The sequence below is a fragment of the Gasterosteus aculeatus genome, chromosome 5, assembly GCF_964276395.1.
Source record: "Gasterosteus aculeatus chromosome 5, fGasAcu3.hap1.1, whole genome shotgun sequence".
In the NCBI taxonomy this organism is placed as follows: domain Eukaryota; kingdom Metazoa; phylum Chordata; class Actinopteri; order Perciformes; family Gasterosteidae; genus Gasterosteus; species Gasterosteus aculeatus.
Window position 1 is genome coordinate 13196552 of NC_135692.1, and position 24533 is coordinate 13221084.

General features: G+C 45.7%; 1 protein-coding gene across 2 annotated transcripts in view; it reads left to right on the forward strand.

Annotated features, from left to right (window-relative positions):
• The window catches only part of dnmbp (dynamin binding protein), a 32635-nt gene that overhangs the window by 652 nt on the left and 7450 nt on the right, over positions 1 to 24533 (forward strand). The window contains exons 2-4 of one of the 2 annotated variants that reach the window (XM_040176821.2): positions 6449 to 6603; positions 7366 to 7488; positions 9534 to 11717. In XM_040176821.2, coding sequence (XP_040032755.2) covers positions 6459 to 6603; positions 7366 to 7488; positions 9534 to 11717 — 2452 coding nt within the window. In that variant the 5' untranslated portion in view covers positions 6449 to 6458. Of the gene's footprint in view, positions 1 to 6448; positions 6604 to 7365; positions 7489 to 9533; positions 11718 to 14949; positions 16863 to 24533 lie in introns of those variants that run through there. The other variant, XM_040176823.2, reaches the window with a different exon arrangement.

Genomic DNA, 24533 nt, shown 5'->3' on the forward strand with positions numbered 1-24533 from the left:
ACACACACACACACACACACACACACACACACACACACACACACACGCACGCGGATTGAGGGAATATTCTGGTCTCGTGCACAGTGATGTCCTGCACTGCTTTTGCTCCACTCGTCATTCTGTCCTGTTCATGTTTGTTGAATTCTGCTCTCCTGAGTTCTGTTCTATTATTTTTTCCTTTATGGTGATCCTACGTGTTCAATGTCGTCACGCCTGCTCTTTTCTGTTGTGCTCTATTCTACAGAATACATACATACATACCAGAACAGGATATATTTCAATATAGTGAAATATATCCTGTTCTGCTTCAGGTGTGTGCTGCGTTGCGTTAAGGATACGCAGCGCGTCTGTGGACCTGCGTGTTCGGACACGAGTCTGCAGGTCTTTTGTGGAGCTGACTCAAAGAGTCTGAAGCTAAATAATAATAACACTGTGTCACTTCAACTGAGTCCGCTATGCAGATGTTTCCCGAGACTCAATGCGCACAGTTAGAAGAGCTAGAGCCAAATGGGGTGTTCTTCTCATTCTTTTTATGTAAATGATGTATATAATTATCGTCAAGCCCGTACATGCCCACGTGTTTGTTCTAACGTTACGCTATGCGCCTTCAGGGCAGCATTTACACACAGTTTCAGTCATGGAGCCTCGGCTGGTCTTCTAGACCCAAACCCCAAAACCGTGGTTTGTGTAAAAATGAAAATGAAAGAGTCCTTCTCCTTCTCCTGAGTCATAAATGACAAACCGCCTCAACCCCTTTTTTTCTTAACCACCATCAACCTCAGTCAAGGTTATATTCTTCTTGTCTGTTGTCCTGCTTGTTGTCCACCTGAACATCCTGAATTATTCAACACTTGTATCCTATATCCCTACTTGGCGAGAAAGAAACCCGAGTAGTTTGTGTTAGTCCGCATGTGTTACATGAAACGAACATTTTTGCAGTAACTCCCCAACGACTCCTTTTGAAACATGTCATTGTGTTTATTGTAACAGCAGCGCGGACGCTCACTGGCGCGTGATTATAATGGCATCAAAACTCACGCGCACTCTAAACAATGTGAAACTCCTTCACATGTCTCTCAAACATTGAACACGAACGTCGCTTGATTTGCATGTGAGAAGTTCGGACTAGTCAAGTGCCAGAATGGGCGCAGGCTTCAAAGAAACGTTCATCGGGCATCATGAGACGTTTCAGCACAGTGATTCAGTCATCAGTACGGTACTCACAACGGGAAATTGTTCACAGAGACAAAATACTTCTGCTTTTTTTGAGATTGAACTAAACCGACGGAGGCAATGCGCCGTTGAGACAGAGCGACGTCACGCTCGCAAGAAGACGGACAAAACAAGAAAAGCTCTTCCTCAAGGCTCAGTATTCTCAGTATTCTCCAAGTACTGTCATGAGTAACATGTTACTGGGTAGATGATGCATTTGCCTCGATCGATATGAGAGGCCCATAAATAGCCTCCATCTCAGCTGATCAGGCTTTGTTTGGCCGCCATACATCCTGTATATTCTGCACCAATCATAAAGACACTTGTGAGGGACTTGAAGCTACACATCCTTCTACACATTTAGTTAAATTGTTCTAATATTTTAGCTCTTTGTGGACAGCTGTTATTATACTAGTTCTACGGACCACTGAGATTTCTGTACTACCCTTTATTCCCTGATATGCATTTATTTTTAACACGTACAATTCTTTCTACAATCATGATTTGATTGTTTCTCATGTGAACATTTTAAGACTGATGGAACCGGCACGGCAGTGTTTTGGGCTGAATTCATTGAGAGCTGGTTTAAGTCCTCCGCGTAAACTATTCCAGGCAGGTTTCTAGTGAGCTTTCCAAAGGTTTATCCTCATAACGCAGCCTAAGTTCTGCCATCTTGGCAGTGTGTTTTCCATGCCCTCAATTCCCACTCTGTTGTTTATCTGGAAAATGTGAGAATTTTGAGTTTGGATGGATTTTCTTACAGAGAGAAACATTCATTTCGCCCTGGGTGAGTCGATGCTTCTGCAGTCATGTCATCAGGGAGGGATCAGTCCAGCAACAGCTCATGTGCAAACTATTATGGCTCAGCCATGTTTTAGAGGAGCGGCGTACATCCTCGGGTACCCCCAGGGTTCTTCGAGGGAAAACCCTCCAAACGGATCCCTGTAACCATGACAACGCGCTCTCCGCCCTCTGAGCTCTGTCGTCCTCGCTGTGGAAATGTTTATGCAAAAAAAAGGTTCCACCCGGTGTTTGTATACGTGTGAGTAACTTTAATGTTCGACACCCCCGCGTTAAAAGTTAAAGGGAAATAGGCAGATTCCCCTGAGGGATGGCCGGTCCGCTCAGCCGAAATGCAGATATTTGGAGTAAAGGAAAATGCTGAGACAAAAGAGTTATAGCTTTGGATGAGCCAGAAAGAGGGCTTCCAAGCCTTTCCCAAGTGCCCACGCAGCATTTTCCCCTCATGTATCAGCATTAACACAGCGTGCAATTCCCTCTGTAAGAAAGTTCGACATCAGGAGAAGTATTATACAACACTAAATAAGGCATGGAGCAGACAACACAGCAATACATTTAGCTATTTCTAAAACAAGATGAATGAGACACTGCCATGACTTGGCCCTATCCTTATTTTATTGTGGTGTTGTAACACCCTGCTAGTGTGTCAGATGATACGCATGTTCAAACTTGATGCAATATGAGGTCATTTGGGAGTTTTAAGGGGCAATGGGGGGCTGATTTAGTTATTAACTAGTTTGTTTGTCAACGCTTATGTTTGGTATTAAAACTAGAGCCAGAATAACTGATTTTTTTACAATTGATTTATTGGGCTCGGGGGCATCGTGCTCACGGAGCTAACGGTGTTTACCCGGGTGGGGACCAGAAGTGGGGGACGGGCGGGGGGGACGCTCCACTTCCCCCATACGTTGGCAAATTTCCCCCTAACCACAGAAACTCTGTCTGTTTGGGTTTCATTAAATGAAAGCAACAGCCCTTCCACTCGCTTTATGTAAACCACTTAAATGGATGGCGGCCTTGTGACAAAAAAAGGTTGTTTGGTCGTTTGTATTGAAATGCAGAGGTGGCGTTTGAAAGTACTGTCGGTCTGCGTGCTCCTTCATCTCACTCGCATGTGTTTGCGCTTTGAATGTTTCAGAGGACCGGGGCGTCTTCGTCAGACATTTCAACAGTTTGGCATCTTCAGGCCTTTGACTCTGCCTGCCAGATGTGTTCTTTTCATGCAGCTGGCTGCGGCCACGTAGTGCTACCTCATCTGGTCGAAATGCACTTCAGAGCCCGTCTGCTCTCTCTGCTGTCCCTCCCTTTGCTTGTTGTTTATTTTAGAACAATAACTAGGGCACAAGGCAGAAACATACATCCACTTGCAACTATTTGGTATGCAATAAATAATCACACTTGTCATAGTAAACTGAATATTTAGTTATTAGTTATTTAGAATATTTAGCTCTTATATTTAAGAGTGTTTGTAAAACAAAATGAACAAGCAAAGACATTTTATCGACCTGACCAGACCACCGAGGACGAGAATGCCCTCAGCTAAATCATTTAATATGGCTTCAAGGTGGCTTGTAAGGTTATTTAATTATTAAACAGTCAAAGAGAATAACTTGTAATAATTGCAATAGCCTTAAAAGCCGTACATCCAAATGTACTTATGTGACAGGGAGTGTGAGCCACTAACTTTTAAAACAGATTGTGAGACAACTACGTGACCTGTGTTGACAACTGTCAGCCACATAGAGCCCCCCCCCCCCTCCATACTCCCCATCACATGTGCTGAAAGAGTAGACGGTCAACAGAAAGGCAACAGATGTCCCTTCAGTTTTTAATGTCCAGATCCGTCCACTGGCTGGTGTTGTTGTTTTGGGTTGAATGCGTTTCAGTGGGCTCAGCACTCTGGATGGGAGGACTACGCTTCTGCACAGTAAACAATTAGCATCAAAAGACACCAGGTGTCATGCAGGCCTCTCCAGAGGCTTCCACCCGCCTCTCTGTCTGTGTGTCTGTGGGATGACATCCACGTGCCAGTCTGCCACCGCAGTGTATCTGAAAAGGTTGAATGGCGCATTGCCGGCGCGTGGATGTGAGCCTCGTCCTGGCAGGCGGACAGATAACGAGGCGGCTGCTTCATTGTTTCCATCAGTTGAGCCGGTTCAGGGAACGATCCAGTCAGCAGGTCCCACTTCCTCCACTCCAGTTGTGATCCTGGTTCATCTAACGCTCGGTTACGTTGCCCAGGCGCAGGTAGTTTAGTGAAGGGCGGTGATGCGTGATTGTGTGTGTGTGTGTGTGTGTGTTTGACTTGGAGGTCTGTCGTAATCCTGTTACTTTCTCCAGGAAGATGCCAAGTGGCACACACTGTCCCATTCACCCTCTCTGCTTAAAAAAAGCACTCTGTGTTGCTGTGTCATGTCAGCAGCGTTGTTGAAGTGGGAGAAGACTTTGTTTTAATTTCTACCAGACCATTTAAACAATAAGGGAGCTGTCTAACGTCTCTGTACTGTTTAAATCCTTTCCCGTTGTCGGGGCAGAGTCCCACTGCTTATCAAGATCTCATGAATTCCACTAGAAGAGACACACCTGTTTGAGCCGGACAATGAGGTCTTGTCTCAGCGTGTGAAATGCCCCTTGTACTTTCTTGCCGTGTTGGATCATTTCTCCATTGACGGACCGAGGACCGTTATCTAATCCAGTGCGCTGGTGACGATGCACTGTATATTATACGCAGTAGTGCGTTAGTCTGGATCAGGGGTTTCTGAAGAATTGTTATTCTGGGGCTCCAGGGCTCCAGCCTTCTTAATTTGGGCAGTGACAACACATTTTAAGTACCTGCTGATAACCCCCGAAATGGGCTAAGAGACGGATTGTCTGTGAAGCTGACTTGACCTGAGTGATGCAACACCGCAAACAGCTACCGACGACACCCACCTGTCACTTAAAGAGGCCACGTCCCTTAGCCAGGCTAAAAGCAGTGTTCAAACACTCACTATTTAGAAAACTGAATCTGCTTATTGCAATCAACGCGATTCCAATTCAGTTTATTTATGGAAAGATGCAGGGGATAGAAAAAACCTGAAGGTTCGGGTATGTTGATTTTTTTTGTTTGTTTATTGTGCCATAAACTCTACGGATGCGGCTGTGTGCTATTGAGCTACAGTAAAGATCATTATCACTCATTGTTCATACAGACAATCCCTCAAAGCGTGTGTGCCTGCCAGGAAGTGTTAAATCTGCTGTGGTGTACGAGGGAGAGGTGTTATTATTATTAGCTACTATTTGTTGTGAAGAAATGCAGAAATATGAGTTTATGAGTCAGTATTATGTTCTTCATCCTGAGAAAGGACATTAAGAATTATTTTATTTTAAAGATGTCTCTTCATACATTATATTGACATGTAATGAATGCATGGGCCGCCCTCCTGTGCTCATGGCCTGCACCTCTACTTGCACACGTCCATCTGCCTTGCATTAGTTACTGCATCGTCTCGGGTTTCACTCTGGCTTTAACACCACGTGGTGTTGAGTTCACACTCTACTTCCCTGAACTGTGAGCACTTAGTGCTTAACCTTTACTGAGAAACCTACACACACACACCCACGTACACACATACATTATCAAATCTTTTCCGTTAACGCTGGTCATCTGCCCCCTCTAGCTAACCCTACTGCCACATGAAGCAAACCCTGCACCGGGTCTCTCCCCAGAGACAGGGACACTGAACTAGACTAGAGTCCTGTCCCCCCCTCCCCTCGGCGCTAACGACCAACTGAACAGAGGCTCCATTGACTGTGGTCAAACTGCAGCCCTCTTCTCCCGTTTCCCGTCTCTTTCAGCGTGTCCATCCCCACCTGTGGTCAAGCCGTCTCCACATAATGATACACGAGGGCCGGTAGAATACTTATTACATGCAGCTTTTGTGTCGCCTTGCATATGTTTTGCTGCGATTATAATCCATTCATTGTATTGCAAGAGACACATTTTAGAGTTCCTTGATTTCAAGATCAGCAACCGACTGGATGCAATTTATTCCGGTGACACATTCATGCAGTTTAACCAACTAGTTGGTGAGGAAAATAAGATAACATAACATTATAGCATTTCTAGAGTCACCGAGATAATACAGAGTTGAGACGGGAGGACAGATGAGGAATGTCCTTCAGGCTTCTCAATTACAGCTTTCTCTCTGTCTCTTTGGTCTCCTTCTTATTGCAGGTTTCTCACGTCCTCAATCCCCCTTTCATTTGCGGTTGTTTCACAAAAGCTCTCCGTGAGGCTTTTGTTGATTTGTAAGGAGAGGATTTTGAACAGCACCCTTGTCCTTCTGAATCTGGTTTTTAATCGTCTAACTTGTTTTACCCGTCTCCATGATTTCATGCATTTAATACGTCACAGCGTTAATATAATCTCTTGATCTGTTGCTTGGCCCGACAGGTTATGAGTGATGGAAGCAGGATCGGTGGTGCGTGCAGTTTTTGAGTTTCTGCCAAGCGTCTCCGAGGAGCTGCCACTCTTCACCGGCGACGTCATCGAGGTGCTCAGTGTCGTGGACGAGTTTTGGTTGCTCGGCAACAAAGATGGCATCACAGGTAAATTGTTAGGGATTATTAGCACTGCTAATCCACCTTTATGGTTCCACATCTCTATTAAGGAGTTGCACTTTGTTTTCCAGAAATAGATTTTGCCTAAAATTTTTCCCCAAAAACATCAGTTTTTCATTTGTATTAGTACAGCAACGCTTTCACTTCCTTTTTGAGTTTTGTAATGCATGTTGAGAACGATGAATGAAAACTACTCTGTAAAGCGAGGAACTAGGTATTCTTTCATAAAGTCAGAAATAGCTTTTCCCACATTAAATAGTTTGTCAGTTATGTACTTGAGTTTTAATGGTACAATTTGAAGAGGAAACGCAATGCATTCTGGGTAGGACAAGTGTGTGAATCATTGCTTCCTGGCTGTTTCTGCTCCTGGTTTTCCAAGAGTCACTTAAAATGAGGAAGGGGAATCCCTTGGAGGAGTATTTGTGTATGGAAAACACAGATGATATTAATAATACATTCATGGCGGGACTTCCCTGGACCGAAGGCAACTGGAAACTAAAGAAGAACAATTTAGAACCTGTTACTACTTTTGACTTGGAGTCGTTCTGCTGATATGGAGAATTGCAACACAAAACAACCACCTGATTTTGTCCCTGTACTTCGGATCTACAAACTAGGAAATTAGGATTAAGACAATACATCCAGAAAACAATGTATTTATCTGTTAGATTGTATAGTATTCGGTGTGGCCATTGCCTCGAGGAAAACAAAGGTTTTCACTGTGTTCATCCCTCTGTGTCCTGTCTTCAGGTCAGTTTCCCAGCACCTTTGTGGAGGAGGTTACCATTCCCAGCATCAAGCCCGGAGAGACACTCTTTGTGTGCACCAATGATTTCAGCTCAGCAGAGCCGGGCGACTTGTCCCTGAAGAGAGGTACGGACATCCTGCACGCGCACAGTCAGGACTGTTTGAAAATAAAAATACCTTTTTTATTGGAGCACTCACAGGCTTTTTTATCTGTTGATTATTTTGCACCGTCTCCACCTAACGGCTCATGTTTTCTCACAAAGCTTAACGCTACTTGTTGATGTCGGTCTGCTCAGGTAAATTGCTTTGTTTTTGTGTTGTAGTTTAGTTATGTTGGACACTGTGAGCTTGTCTCCACTGACACAAACTGGGACCCACACACTCTTAACGTAAAAAGATATAAAAATCAAACAAAGATGTTGTGCTAATAAATGCACAGCACAGTTGATGACACTTAAAACTTCTTCTTCTTCTACTTCTTTATACAAATTATGCCCCGATTGAAGTGATCAGATCAAATAGAGAAGGTACGCTGGTTTTCCTATGATCCCAGTTTATTCAACTATCTGTACTAATAACATTGTCAAAGTGTTTTTGCATAAAAAATACTTAACTCTAAACGACACCTAGAAATTAATTAGCAAAGGAATATACTTGTGATATCAGTCTGTCTGGTGGAGCTTTCCTTCCAAAATAAAGAGAGAAAGTAAAGTCCCTCTGCATTTGGAGAGAATTATAAGAGAAGTTAGAACTAATGCTCGGATCTATTAGTTTGCATGGGATTTTGTTTTATTTGGTTTCTGTTTAGTTAAAGACCATTAAGATTACATTGGTTAGTCATAAGAATAAGAATAGATAAGTCTGATAAGAATAAGTTCCCTGTGACAACCTCCTACATCTATTTGAGCCTGCTGCTGTTCAAACAACCTACAGCCTTTAAAACTTTTTCTACTAAAATGTCCTTTTCAGGTTCTCTTGGGCAACAAACAAGCGTCTTTGGTGGTTGAGCAGATGAAATATAATGAAAATCTTGGTGGATTTCCCATTATAATGACACCAAATAGTAATGACTCAAAAAATACAAAACACAGAAAGTGTCTTTCTAAAACTCACCGCTAGATGTCCCCAAATACAAAGATAAAACCTAGTAATCTTCTAGGTTCTTCTTTTCTCTTTTTACATTTCTGAATTCTCCCCTAAAATTACGTTAATGTTCTTTCTAATAGTTTTCAACAAAAACCTTCTGTGTTATTTGCACAGTTCCTTTACATTGGTAACATTTGTCTTTGGTTTTCTTGTACTGTCTTTAAAAGTTCTAGTGGTAGGTGTAAGTTGCAGTGTTAGGAATTAAATTGTTCATTAAAAGCATGTTTTACTGTCCTATTATCATACTTTCAGATTTTGTTTTAGTTTAAGTTTGTGAACAAATTAACTCAATAACAAAAGTCTAGTGCATTTTTGTTCTCTCATAATAACACATCCTGGATCACAGGAAACGTAGGAAACAGTTTTCACTGGAAATGGGGGAGTTTAAATGTTCATTTCCAGCACGTTTTTCCAAAGTCCCTATTGGCTGTTTTCCAGTTTTGGTCCCAGACACAATAGGAGGTGGAGCTACAGGTCTTTGGAATGTGACCCCCATGACCGGTCAACATTCCTATAATCCCTCAATCTCAAGATATATTAGCAGTTATTAAGAATGCATTAATAAAGGTAATCTGCCGTAACTAAAGCTACCCGAGAGCAGCAATGTTTTAATACACTACATTCCAGTTAGTTCTACCTTTCTCTCCAGTCTGGTTAGATAAAGCATTTATCTCCAGCTGTGCAAAGTGGCCACCCCGCAAGTAGCACCCATAACCTTGTTCTTTCTACATATCGAGTAGTTGGCAGCTAAGAGAATCAGAGGGATAAAACAACACAAACATGCATATTAGAGCGGCACAGAGAGCGTCTGCTCTCCTTAATGTCCTCATGCTCCACCGCTTTGTCTGGCAGTGCTCACTACCCCCGCTCTTGTCTCTTGTTTTGCTAAAATGTAATCTATTTAGACTGATAACACTCGAGAATAACCTGGTTGAGCATAACTTTAGCTCTAGCTCCCTTTTAACTGATTCTCGTCAGTACATCTAAACGCTGAATTTGATCCCCTTTGTTCTCTGTCTCTGTAGGCGATGTGATAGTTGGAGAGGCCGGAGGGCCCGCGGAACTCGGGGAATCCTGGCAGCGAGGTTGTAATGCCTGGGGCATCCGAGGTCTCTTCCCCACATCATGTGTGACGGAGCTGACCCTCTCGGGGCGCTCCAGGCAGCTGTCCGAGCGCTCGGCTCAGGCCCAGGCCTCGGAGCTCCCACCGTACGCCCTGGGCCAGGCCCGGGCCCTCATGAGCCTCCACGCGCAGCTCAATGAGGAGCTGGACTTCCGCGAAGGGGACCTGATCATCATCACCGGCCGGCCCGAGCCGGGCTGGTTCCAAGGGGAGCTGGATGGCCGCAGGGGCATCTTCCCGGAGGGCTTTGTTGAGCTCCAGGGATCCCTCCGATCTCCTCAGGACTGCCAGTATTTGACCAATGATACTGAAAAATTTAGCTTTGAGGACCCTTACGATGCAGAAGAGGGGGAAGAGGAGGAGGGTGTGGAAGCAGTAGAGGATATCGGTCGGGACAAAGAAGAACAGAAGGAGGTAGTAGAAGAAGAGGAGGAGGACGAGGAGGGTGGTGTCTACGTCCTTGCTCTTTATGAGTTTCGGGCCATTGAACCAGGCGAGTTGGACTTTGACATGGGGGATCGCATACGGCTTTTAAGGACTTTGGAGGACGGTTGGCTGGAGGGAGAGCTGCGAGGGCAACGGGGTATCTTTCCTCATCGTTTTGTCAAAATCGAGGACAACGGGCAGAAAGCTGCTGAAGAAACAGATGTTGTTGAACCAGAAGAAGACAAGGAGAACAGCTGTACTTCTGAATACAGGTTGGGTCGTTCATGTCCCAATGGGTCCCAGAACGATCCTAAATGGAGGACATACGAGGATCATACCGTGTGGGACCTGGACTACTTTGAGCGGACAGAGGAGCAGAGGTGGCAAAGTGAAAACAAAAGAACCGGAGCTCAAATTGACGCAGGCGAGAGGCCCGACCCTCAGCCACGTAGACCCGTCGCACCTGCACAGAAAGGGCCTGAAAGACCCAAATCCACACCTCCTGCCCGGCCCAAACTCCCCGCTCGGCCTAGCCCGCCTGCGGGCACCCACGGGCGCCAGGGCCCTTCATCCGGCACAAATCGTTCCAGCCAAACAAACGGTAACACGCAGTCCTCACAGCCCAAATCCCCTCACGGCCTCGGCCTCCCCGGCTCTCAGCCCGGCTGGTCCGCAAACTCAAGACGCCACCAAAGGCCACGAAAGGACGGCGCCGCCGCCATTAACGGGAGCAGCGGACTCAGCCAGGCGTTACTGAACCTTGTGGAGGGACATAGGCAGAAGAAACTAACTCGCCACGCCAGCGCCGGTGATGCTGATCAGATGATGGGCGGCGCTGAGGCGCGGCAACGCTCCCGGCAGACGTCCAGTGGCTCCAATGGTCTGATGCCAGCATCCGTCACTTTAGACGCCCTGGCAGCCTCAGCGGGTGACCTGGAGACCAAGCTGTCCCAGCAGCTCTTTGAGTTTGAGAAAAGCCTGACCTCTTCGGTAGGTGATGCTCCCAGGGACGTGTCTTCCGTCGGCGACCTGAGCCAGCGTCCCCGTTTGCCGCGCCGCTACTCTATTATGGACTACAGCGACGAAAGCGACATCATGCGAGGCTCCGCGCACTCGCCGGTGTCCCAGCTGCTGCAGTCGAACTCCGCCTCGTCCTCGCTAGAGAGGCGCAGGACCCTTCGTCCTCCGCCCCCTCGCCCCAGAGTCCCTCGCGCCTCCGCCCCGCCTGCGTACAAGCCGTCTCGCCTTGCTCCGCGAGCCCCTCCCCGCTGCCCGAGACAAAACGCCGCTCCGCCGACCGTCTACACCCGCGACGAGCCGGCTTTAAACCTCCTCAACCAAGAAGGGAGGCCCGAGTTTGGCGACCTCGCGGCCGCCCAAGAGCGCGAAATACAGCGTCAGCTGGAGGCCGAGAGAGAGCTCGAGAGAGAGATGGAGTTGGAGGGTCAGAGACGGGAGGAAGAGGAGGAGAGGTACCAGCTGCTGCTGCGGCTGCAAGAGGTGGAGCACGACATGGAGGCCTACGCGCACACAGCGGAGGAACTCAGAAACATGTTGGAGGAGGAGGAGGACGAGACAGCCCGCATGCAGGCCATGGAGAATCTGGAGTTCTGCAACTACACGCTGGAGACGCTGGCCCTGGAGCAGCATCAACTACAAGGTAAGACTGTTTGAGTAATGAAGTGGATTTAATGTCTTTGGACTGTTGGTCCGAACAAACCAGACATCATTTTTGAGAACTTGTCCTGATAATACATTTTTATCTGCTAAAATGTACCATCAGTGGGCTCAAACTACCACAAAAGGAATGAAAACAATCATTTTAGACCACGATCACCCGTCTTAATGTTTTTTCTTTTGGAAGTCCATGGCTCAAAGAGTGAGCTGGAAACATTGCAAAAGAGAAGACAAATAAAGTACAATTGGTTTTGCCTGATGTCACAGTTCACGTATGAGGCCCTGTTGCCTGCAGGTCCTTCAAAAACTTAATATTCAGCAACTGAAGACAAAATGCAATATAGCAGGAATCTAGAAATGATCCAATAGTGCTCACCAGATTTGCTTTTTCCTTGTTATCCTGACACACACATACATACACACACACTCACACACACTATTTATTTTAATTCTGGTTTAAACTATGCAAACAAAACATCCCTGTTTACTGTCCTCAATCATCAGCGGAAGATCGATTGTGTATGTAAATGATGATGGTTATCATAACTGTGTGCAAGTTGTGTGCCGTGTGTTCGTGTGTGTGTTTGTGCATATCAATTGAAGAGTTTCCTTTGTCTCACTACAATGCTAAATTAAAAAAACTATATTGAATGTGGCAGAATCAGCGTGTAGCTGCAGGGTTCAGGTGAAGTAACAGGAAATGGTGAATTTGAAGAAAGCTTTGCACTTCTGCTCGTTCTCATAATTCAATAGTCAACGGCTTATAATCGGCGTAGCAACAAAGCTAATCAACTGACGGTGTGCTCAGTTCACTTCTCCACATAGGTACCAGGTGCATTCCTGCGCATAGTGAGAAGGGAGCTGGGCCTCTTTCTCCCATTTCCTCTATCCGAATGTCCTCCTTCACTTGTATCCCGGTTTCCTCACGGTGCACCTTCTCCTCTAGCGTCTGTCCCTCACAAGGCGCGAGGAGAAGGATTACGTTGCAGGCGTATTTTGGTATTTTGGCGGTGGTGGAGACAGAGGATGGTCCGATCCAGAGGGTGGTAAAAGATTTCCAACGAACTTTTCCTGTAATGCATTACAGAATTTTCTCATTTATTCTTATGTTTTTGTTATGTTGTGTCTTCATATTACTTGCATCAACGCTGAATGGTGCTTAACGATTGGAAATCACATTCTGATCACAGTCACAGTGGAGGTCGTGGAGAGAAGAATAATCCAATCGCGTCCTGTTTGATTGTATCAGTCACTCTCCGGTGCTATCAATAGATTTATAGATGTATTGCTGTCAGTGACAGGCATCCACATGAGGGCAGGGAACTCATCCCATTGCCTCTCGGGGTCGTGCAGCCACATTTTTTATTTATCACACAACCGGAATTCTCACACCCTCCGTTCACGGTCACAAAATTATTGTATTATTCAATTGAATATATATGTTTGCCCCACTGTTAAATGTGCAAGTGGACTGAAGATAGTTATTGGAGCCGGGCAGAGTCCCATTGCTAAATATTTGGTACGGTAATCATCGACACGTTAGGATCTTTGTTGCAAAAAAATGTGTCATCCTGCTGCTACGTATCAACGCACACCCACACAGACACACACACGCACACACACTTAGCCAGGAGTGAGTGTCCGTGCCTTTGCAGGGTGTGTTCATGAGTGTGACTTTTGGAAGACAATGGCAGCTTATTGTTACAAGGCAGGGAGCCATTTCGACATTGAGGTCTGCCTGCGCCTCACCGTGCTGAGGCCGGTTCAAAGTCCTCATAGAATCTGAAAGAGGTGTAATGCTTGAGCGAAACAGAAAGTCAAAGATATGCTGCTTCATAGCCTTTCAGAATAATAGATTGTCTGGTTGAGGTTTATGAGGATTGGACTAGTATAGCGGAGTACGGGTATTGATTTACAAATATGGAAAATGTACGCAGAATGACAGACAGAACAATTGATTTGGTGTTTTACTGGATTCTCGTCTGATATCTGACCTTTTTCCTGGACGACACCTAGAAGTGTCGCACTTCTATCAAGCCCATGACTGTTTCATTTACATAAGCTAGCGCCGCCACCGATAGGAATGTTATATTTGACATTCTCACAGTTGACACATAAACACAGTTTCCGGTCTTGTTCTGCTGCTGAAAGCTGAGATGTTAAACACTGACAATAAAACAGCATTAGGTGAAAAAAGGACGATGTCATGTAAGGTTTTCTATGCTCAGCCTTAGCTAGTGAAACTGTGCATTGCAAATATAAAGGTGGCTTTATTTATTGGCTTGGATCAAAATATTTTGTTCTTGATGAATGATATTCTTCAAGTTTAATCGCCACTTTTTATCAAATTTTTCGTTTTATCAGATTTATCAAAGCTCTGCTGACTTGACACAATCTTGTGTGTCTGTGTGTATCACATGCTTTTCAGGGTATGCAAGTCCTTTAAACCTGTCCCTTTTAGTGCCTCCCTTTTTCATGGAGAGTTAAGAGGGGGAGGGATATATTATACACCAGCTTTATGAATAGCCCAGAGTTTTTTTCTCACTAAAAGATCGTGTCTCTCCAGAGAGTGCGGACAGTCCCCAACAAAAGCTCATTGTACACACCAGCAGCTATTTTCTTTTGAAAAGCTTCTCTGGCTTAGATTGTGCTTAAAAAAAAAGTTCCCTCTCCACTTTCATTTTCATTATACATAATAGACATAGGTATGCAGATCTTTCACATTCTTCCAAAATATAACTTGTTCCAAACTAAAGCATGTGTATGTCTTCATCTGTCCACGTTGGCTCCTCTCTGATATGTAGGGTAAAGTTAAACCGACAGACTGACCTGTTTGGGTTCACACAGAAATAATCCCCATGTTGGAAGTTAGAGCTGGTTGTAAACACAGAAAAGTAGCTTCTGTAGTAGCTGTTATCACCGGCTGCTTGTCACAGGCTTAATGACCTGGTGAACATAGCACAGGAAACAGCTAAAGCAAAGTAAACAGGATACAAGGAAGAATGGAGGATTGTTACTAGTAGTGGAGGAAAGAAAAAGTCTGTGGCCCCTTAAGGCATTCTGTGAAGTTAGTTTTCATCTTCCTTCAGAGAAAATCCACTGGCAGATTGTTTTCCTCCAGACACACGCAGCAGCCAATTGAAACTATGGGAGGGGCCGTTAGGCTTATCCTTCACTCATGTGACTCCACTGAATCATTAACCCAAGGAGGCGCCTCCTTCAGCAACCTTACCCGCATCTCCTCCCGTGATTCGCTGAGATAGCGGCAGGGAGGGTACGATCTGGTTACTCCGAGGGCTGGGAGGCGCTCGGGCCAGGCAGTCATGCAGAGGCAGTGGAGAGGAGCCGGAGAGAACAAGCGGGAGAGTCACAGACAATGTGCCTGACAGGTGGAGTCCCCCACAGCGCTTTGTTATGGAATGCAGGACTTTGGAAAGAAGGACGCCGCCGCGTTGAACGGGAAAGCCGGCTCAGACGGCAGGAGCCATGAAGAGCCCGGTGGTTTACGGCAACCCGATCATGTTTGGTCCGGTGGATTGGAACTATGCAGCCGGTGCCCCGGTAAGGAGAGGGAAGAGTGTGGACGACCTGGGCGATGCTGGCTGGGCCAGGGAGAGAGAGAGGATAGCCCACCTGCAGCATATTCAACAACTACACCAACTTCAGCAGCAACAGGTCGGATATCCCGCATATGGAGTTGCTCCTCACGGACAGCCACACGGGCATGTCATGGTGCCAAGTCCTTGCGACCCAGTTCCAGCTCCAGGCTCCCCCATGCCAGTACATGGCGGCATGATGGTGCCCATAGGTGCGCCGGGACCACCTCCGGGGCATGTACCGGCTCCATGGCCGGCACAATGGGAGAACCAAGCCCAAATTAGACAGGGCAATGTCTGCCAGCAACCCAATCGAGGGTACGGCGACCCGCACGCGGCAGCTTTCCAAGAGAAGAGGACCCAGGGCCGGGACGTTTACTTCCACCCTGGTTCAGAGGACGGGCACCTTAATGTGAGGATATCTGAATGGAAAGGGGGAAATTGCTTTTACCAGGGCCCCGAGGATTACAGCCCCCAGGACTACAGCAGAGTGCCACAGGAAAAAGCCAACGATGACTTAAGAACTCAAGGAGGGTTTGGTGCACTGGACGAGGACAGAAGAAGAAGGGGAAATGAACGTTATGAACCCAGGAGTCATAGAGACTTGGAGGAGTATGATCGCGAGGACAAATACAGCCCCAGGGGTCATTATGACGGGAAATACAACGAGCGCTGTGACGACAGAGATCAGCGATATTACGACAGCAGGAGACGCCGTGAACATGATCCCAGACAACGCGACAGTGAGTATGAAGACTCCTACGACCGTAAAGACTCCTACGCTCGCAAAGACAATTACAGGGACAGGGACCACTACGATAGGGATTATTATGATTCTAAAGAGAGTGATCACTACAGACACTACCAGCGTAGGGAAGAGGACCGCTACTATGATGAGCAAAAACGTAAGGACCGTTACTTTGACCGGCAAGAAGAGGACCGATATGACCGCAGAGAGAGTAACTACAGAGACGAAGACGACTATAATCGAAGAGGCGGGGAAACTTATACCAGTCAAGGAAGGGGCCCCTATGATTCTGAAGTGGACGATCACCGTGGTTACAGGGAGAGGTGCAGGAATCCAGGGGATGACATGAGAGATGAGCACAGAAGGAGAGACCACTACAGAGCACGGGAGCACTATGAGGGCAGGACCGTGGACGACTACGAGCGTGAGAATGAAGACCGCTACGTGGCCAGAGACCGCTATCGGGATCTGCGCTCAACGTCGGTCGATTCGCCATACGAGGATTACCCCAAAAAGGACAGCAAGACACACATAGAGCAGTGGGTCGAGCAGCAGAACCAGAAGTTGGCGCTCAGGCAAATGCACTCTTTTGAGGATCCCGTCACATACCAGCACAGCGACGACCAGGAAAGGGGGTACGAGTCGAGTGGCGGCAGCGTGGGTTCCAAACGGGGTCGAAAGCCTGTTTACGTGGGCTCACTGGATCGTAGCAGCTTCTACAGGAAGACGGCCCCGAGCGCCCTACGAAAGTCCCAGTTCGCCACTATCAGGAAACAAAACAAAGGTAAACACAGGGACAGAAAGTACTCCAGGTGCTGTATTTGCACAACATGAGGTACTTATGTGACTTAATTTAACAGATCCTGAATGAGGGAACACGGTGTGCAAGGGTTCTTGTCATTGCCAATCCCCTTAGACAGCAAGGGGAGGAGAGGTCGACCCCCAATGGTGCCTCACTTCTTATCAATTGTGACCTCCAGAGATGCTCATCTAATCAATGCTGGGGACTTTAAAGTGCTGACCAGCCAGACTTACTTCCCCAGCAAGCATGTGCCGGAACCTGTGCTGGAGTGTGTGTGTGTGTGTGTGTGTGTGCGCGTGCATCAGTATCACCTCTCTCAATGGAAAAGTGAGCTGTCAGGAATTTGTAGGCGTAAGGACCTGCAGGACAGGTTTTGTGGGTTTTTTGTTTTCCTTTGTCTCTACCAGGTTTCTACCTGTATGCATTTGTCACGTTTGCTGTGATAGTCTTCCTCACTGAAGCTATGTGCGGCCATAATAAGTCGATTCGGGTTTTTTTTAGACCGCGATATACTTCTAGCCATCGCTATAAAGAAGTTTATGATGAGTTTAGTTGTTAGAGATAAATTCAGGCATGTTTCGTATACAAACAATATGTATTTATTACAACACCAGTCCCTGATGTGAAGCTCTGCAGTCAGCCTTTGTTATTTTAACTAAAGTGTGATTGGTGGGGCCAAAACAATGAATTTTACATACATTTTGACACTTACTGATTTAAGATGCAACCCACACAGTGTTGAACACAGCACATATAAGTTAAACAAGGAAATCTCTATTATTTAACGCATCATTCACACTTTTCAGTGAGTCTGCACTCAAAGTGTTGACGTCCCAGAGCAATGATGTTATCCCTTATTAACACTGAGAAGAGGTTCAATAGTGCAGTAACCTGTTAAAAGGAAAACAAGCTAAGTAGGTGTACTTATGTGTGCGTTTCATTAGGAAGACTCTTCCGTCTCGCTTCATTGTGTCTGAGAAGAAGCAGGTGGCGCCCCGTGACCCTTCCCCCCCAGTTACCTAGAAACATGCACAGCCACACACAAACACACATCAGCCCCCACCTCACAGCCTTTTCAGGAGTCCCAAGTATTAATCCCCAGCGTCAGCATGGTGGGCGGATGGCGGGGGTCCGTCTGGTGCCAGGCGGTGGCCAGCACTCGCCTGACTCCTTCACTGCAGGACTAGACTGAATGTGTGTGTGTGTGTGTGTGTGTGTGTGAGGTCCTACGGAGGCTTATTTGAGAGATGATGCCGTTCTTTAAAAACACACTCGCACAGACATGCACCACGCTTTCCTTCTACAGCATCTTGTCATCCTTTAATCCTGTTAGACGGTTTCAGCTCTGTCAGGGGTTCGCTCGAATAAAGCATTTGATAGCATGGCTCAAAACATTAGGCAATCTCGTTGCAGTGCTTATTGGGCTTACGCTGCCATTCAGTGAAATTGAGGCGATGGTCGAGGCTTTTTGAGCTTGTTTTGAAGGGCATTTGTTCCCAGTAACTCAGTTTCAGATGTAGTGAGTTCATCTCACAGCCGCTGCAGATGAATGATGAAGTTGTTTTTCTTTCAGCAATAGATACCATAACAGTTTAACCAATGTGTTGTTTGAAACAGAATATATATATTCGGTATATTTCTCCTTTGTGGATGCACTTGAACTTCAAAAGAGAAGTCCCTTCTGCCGCTTGATCGTCTTTGTGAGGAATGTGTCGTCATCCGGCTGTGATCTTGCAGCGTATGCTCTGTAATCCCTAAGCAGTCGGTGCTATTGGTGGGCAGCGGTGTAAGGGGGGGGTTGGGCAGTGGGGGGGTGGGGGAGTTAAAACAGGATCTCAGATCGTCCGACAACATTGCTCTAAGGACGTCTTATCTAAAAGCTGCCGGAAATTTAGCTCATTAGTCCAAAGTTCTGCATGAGTCAGCGGGGTTCACACTCCAACGCCGTGCATGCATTTTGTTCGTGGGCCCTCATTGATTTTTCTTTTTAAGTTTCATATAAATACATTTTTCAACTCCGGTGCAACTTTTCTAACATGTCTTTGGTCGAGTTGTTGAAGAAGCACAGACAGGCCTCTTCATATTTTTGGTACTTGGGAATAAGCAGCTAATCTTTTACCTTGTGGATTTTCCCTTCTGGACTAATTCACTCTTGCTCAAAGGGCCGTCATTCCTATTGCATACAGAATAGACATGTTTATAATCAAAGACATTACCTGTAAATTACCCTATTTTTACATTGACTGACTGTGGAGTAAGTCATTTTCATGCTCAAACATACAGGGATTATTTCACTTCTTCTTAAACTCACTATTGTTAGTACATCAGGGCGTCAAACTCAAACGGTTTCTTCATGAAAGGAGCCACTTGTATTAATATCAGAACAATATTACCCCTTGATTTGCATTTCCATTGCAGTAGCATATTATGTATTTGATTTTAATTTTATAATAAGATATAGGAGGCTGATATTTATTTAGATATTTTGAATATTACTAAATTCTCTTGTTAACTTGCGGGTAAACTCCTAGAACCTCCAGGCTGATCTTTGTCCTTACTTGTCGTGCAACGGCTATCGGATACAATGCTGCAGGTTCGTCATCTCAAAGCCTCAGGAAAGTTCTTACGCTCAGGTTGGACTGAAGCAACAGATCTTTGCCCACACAGGCAGTAAGGTTGAAAGCCTCTGAGTCATCAGTCTATGCAATACGTGTTTAATACAGAAAATGTCATTCACCGCTTCTGTATTACAAACCATGACCAATTTAAAAACATATTACAACTGTTGTCTTCTCCTTCTCCATTAACTTGATAGGTCCCTCTCTGCACATATGCAAAACTGATGGTCTCTTGAAGTAATTGAACATTGTTGGTCATAGAAGTGAGACTAAAAGAGAAATTCCGAGGAAGCTCAAAATCCCAGTCCTGGTCCCCTCTTGCCACGCAGCATTGTGGCAACTTATTTATTCAACTCGTTATTTAGACTAGTCTCATCCACCCTGTTGACCGACATAGGACACTAAACACAGGATTGTCTGGAGGAAATCACACGCTGAATGTATCGGCACACAACCTGCTTTAACCGAACGGAGCGCTGTGATTACAAGGAATTTCTTACGATGCTACAAAAAGGTTGCTGAGAGATTCTACCAGGAACAGGAATGTGACCTTTTTGACATTTGACCTTAAAAAAAAAGAGATAAACCGGATGGTATGTCACTGAATAAACTCCCCTTCCATCAATTTTAAGGGACCTTCAACCTGATGGCAAAAATCTGGACGAAGGGGAGGGGGATATAGCAAAATAAACTTGTGCACGCTCAATTGGCTGATTCTAAAGAATGCTCAAAATGTAAGATTTACTTTCTGCAGTTGTAATAAGTGCTGCCTCTTTCTCTGAAACACAAGGTCAACCAAGGTCAACCCGTGCAACAGTTCACTGCCCTCTAACAGTCTTGCTAATATTGATTCTGCTCCTGCTGAGATATTTTTCTCATGCCGGTTAACAGCGTCGTGGTTTGTTTTTAATACATCACGTATTAACACACAAGTCCTGGCCTGCCAGTTTCTTGTTGCTAAAAAGAGTGTCGCCATCTTGAAGAGTCTCATGAGCTTGTATGAACTCATTTTCATAGTTTCCCATGTAATCACCCCCCCCACCTCCTCCCTCCAAGCCGCTCCCTGCTCTCCAAAACCTGGCTTGATAATGAGGAGGGGCCTCCGCTGTTCGTGTTTCCATGGCGACATGGCAGTCCACTGTGAACTTTGGAGCACAGCGCACGAACACGGCACCGATTGTGTGTGACCTTAGAGCGCGGCGCGCTCGCCCAAACCTTTTGACTTTACGCGGCTGTTAGTGGAGCGCGCCGACTACAGAGCGTGAATTCAGAGGAGCGTTGTTGGAAAACAGGATTTGCTACAGTTGTGCAACAGTCACAGTTGTTCAGGGGAGAGATATTTCTGTTCATGAAGCTTTCTTAGGGGATTATGCATATGAAGCAGTTAAAAAGGTGCAGATGTTGAGGTTCGAGGAGGAGCTCGGTCAGCTGTCGGTAAACTGAAACATGGAACAGATTAATCAAAGCATGGGAGTGAATCGATGCTCCTCATCACATGTTACATTCGCCAAATGTGAGTTTACGCAGCATAAAACCTCAAAAATGCCAAAGGAGTACATCTTCCCAAAGCGATTTTAAGTATGTGGTGATTGCTCTTTTCTTTATTATTTCACTTTCAAAGACAGAACAGACTGTAAACACATGGAAACTCCATAAACCACTTCCATATGGCTGGGATGCAACATGTTGTCGTCTCAGCAACACGCAGCGATTCTCTACCAGAGTGGTCGTCCTCCCTAGTGTCTCTGTGTGTGTCTGTGTGTGGGTGGGTCGGAGTGTGTGTGTTTAACGATGGTAGGTTCCCACCCATTCTCATGGTAATTGGAGGCCTGGAATGGAGTTTCTGCAGCGGGACACGCAGTCCTCTACGAGGCTCAGGAGCTGAACTTCAGACTGACAATGGACTATCGTAGAATGGGTGGCGTTGTTTGAACCTGTGTGTGTGTGTGTGTGTGTGTGTGTGTGTCGGGGGGGGGGTGCTTGATTCAGAAGTGGTTTGAACAAAATTCCAAGTAGCAGGTGCGTGATGCTTCATCGTCTTCTCTCTCCTCGTTCTTGCTCTCTTTTTATCCGTGTACAGGGCATCATAGCATTGGAGAGAGCAAAGATTTCAGGGGGATTAATGAATTAGAAATACATTGATATGGGACGATGCAGTTCAATTTGTAATCATTAATATGCTCTTTCTGATTTAAGAAGAAATGCTGATTTATCTAAAAATCTAACCAATTCCAGGTGGACATTGTAGAGCTTCATGTTTTTCTAAATGCGATTAATTTAAATTCAAATATTACTGTTGATTAATTAACGACAAGTAAAACTTTTCATGTTGGTTTTTGGTCAAACAGTTATCATGAAAATAGTCAAGGCACATTAACCATAAGTAAAGTCTGACTGTGTGATAGCAAACACTTGGGTCTCTATAGTAATGTCTGGTCGACCTTGAAGCAGGCGTCCTGATGGAGCTGATATCCACCGTTGTGTTTTGTAAACCCTTGGTGACGTGTGCTGATGTGTCAGCTGTGCCTGTGCACGTAGGAGGTGTGGCATACTGATTTATCTCGCTATTAAGTAGGCTCCCTTTCAGACTTTCACGATTCCGGGCTGCGCTGTATTCTGATCTAAATGCCCTTGACGGTGTAAGAAAGAACAATATTTTGTTGAGTAGAGAGTCACATCAACAGTTATAATGGACTTAATTATCAGTTTTAATCCCCTGTTTGACCCATAATGTATGCCAAGACACACCTTTTGTTTTATCGTTCCAAACTCTCTGACATGTTTAACCAGGTCGCCACTCACTCATCAATCCTCGTGCAGACACCTCTTTAGCCCTCGTCTGACACATATTGATCCTGCAGAACATGCACGACCCAGATCTAATGCAGGGTTTAAAGCTCCAGCAAGTTCGCTGACCATTGTTTTCAGCTGCCGGTTGTAGTTTGCGCTGACTGATTAATCACACACCTGTGACCTGAGTCAGAGAGACCAATCAGCTGCCAATGCTTCATTGGAAGTAACCGTGGGTGTAGCTGGTTACCCCAGACTGAGTGACACAGTTGCAGATCCAGTCCCACAGTTTTATTTTACCTCATCTTACGCCCAGCTGCAAGTGCGTCGTTGCCTAATTCATGTAATGCATTTCTCTCAAATTCAGCAGTCCAGTAAAGAGTATATTGGAATAAATTCTCAATCACTAACTAATGAATCGTTGTTTGCTGCGGTCACAACACATTTGAAATGAATGAGATGTATTGTACTTCCAACCCTTTGTTGTTTGTGTGTGTGTGTGTGTGTGTGTGTGTGTGTGTGTGTGTGTGTGTGTGTGTTTATGCAAACGAGATGCCTGTACTCTCTTTACAATACTTCACAGAACAAAGAAAAATTGAATTTCATAGAAGTGGGTCAAATTCTCATGCTTTTTGCTAGGTTGGTTATGATTGAGCCATGTGAAGTGGAGCACATGATGTAGTTGTGTGTTTGTGTGTACGTGGAGGATCAAACATGGGAATGAGCCGATTGATTCCAATTAAACTCAAGAGTCTTTTGTTTTCAGCCTCTCTTTGTTTTCAGTTGCTGCTGTATGACCTTAAAAACCCATTAGCGAGCTGCTCTCTCCCCGGTGGGGGGGGGAATGCTGGAGTGTTTGTAGCTGGCCGAGCAGCAGTGACGGATGCTGCAGGGAGAGGTGGTGCAAGCGGTCAGGAAAAGCTCCTTTCGAGTCGAGCTTTAGCCAAGTCACGTGAAGAAAGAGAGATGAGGTCAGGGTGGCGGGGGGGTGTTAGGGGAGACAAAAGGCAGGTGGCCCGAGGATCAGACAAACACTCGGGTCATAAAATCTAAATCATTTTGCAATGTAATTGTATCAGGATGTAAAAAGCTCCGCAAATAAATTTGACAAGGTTTTATGTTTGCTGATGAGAAATAGTCAGTTTGGTTCATAATATTTAAAATAACAGCATTCATGTCATTCAAACTAAAGTGTGATGGTGCAACAGGCGGCGTGTGTGTGTGAGAGTGTGTGTGTGTGTGTGTGAGTGTATTTTCACGTGCACGGGGGTAACGAGGGTAAGCAGAGTTAACTTCATTAGCCCCCGACAGCATCTGTTCAAGGAGCCTGTGTGACGTCACCCGGGTCGGTAAACGCAGCGCAGCGCATGCTGCTTCCTCTGAAGTTGTTAGAGAGCGACAGCGGTGTCTTTTCATTCGTGGTCATCCATCGCAATGCATCAGACTTCTAGCGCAAGTGTGTCCGCTGCTTCACTCGCAGGATTGAACAGCCAATGATCTATATTTGGTCAGGAGACATTAACATTGTGTTTGTCTGCCTCATGGCGCTTTATGACCACCGTTTTATCCCGATGTAAATCGTAGAAAGGAACGAGCCATTAATTCATATTCTCACAAGCTTAAAAGGGTAAATTATATTCCTAAACTGCAGACAGCAAAGTGGTGGTGTGTTTAGGTATTGACTTAAAATAAATCGCAGTGACCTTGTTCATGGTACTAAAGAATCGTGTCAGCAACTCCAACAGTGTGGCTGAATTGATTTGATTTGGGTTTTTTTTAGATGGAAATAAACTCAGAGTTACGACACACAAACAATTCAGTTTCCTTTTAATGATCGTTGTTGACGATAAGAAAAATATAGTGAATCTCCTTTTTATCCTGAGAGGGGCAATATCTCACTACGTAATGAAATCAATTCTGAGGGCGGATGTGGGGATTTGTTTGAAGAGTTATACAGCATGTAGCATCCCTCTACAGTACTGTTATCTCTGTCTCTCAGTCTGCCTCTAACTGCCCCCAGAGAGCCTGTACGTCTGGGGCTGCTGTCACAGGCCATTGTGCCACACACAAAGAGCCCGAGTCCACTCCAGTTTTGGGTCCATTGATAAAGACCGATGGTGCGTGAACCGGGCTCTCCCTCCAGTCCCAGGCCCCCCCCCCCCCAACAGATCAGCCCTCTGGGATTGAGAGCAGAGACATTGATCCAAAGCCAGTCAGACAAGAGGAGGACCAAAGGGTGGGCGGG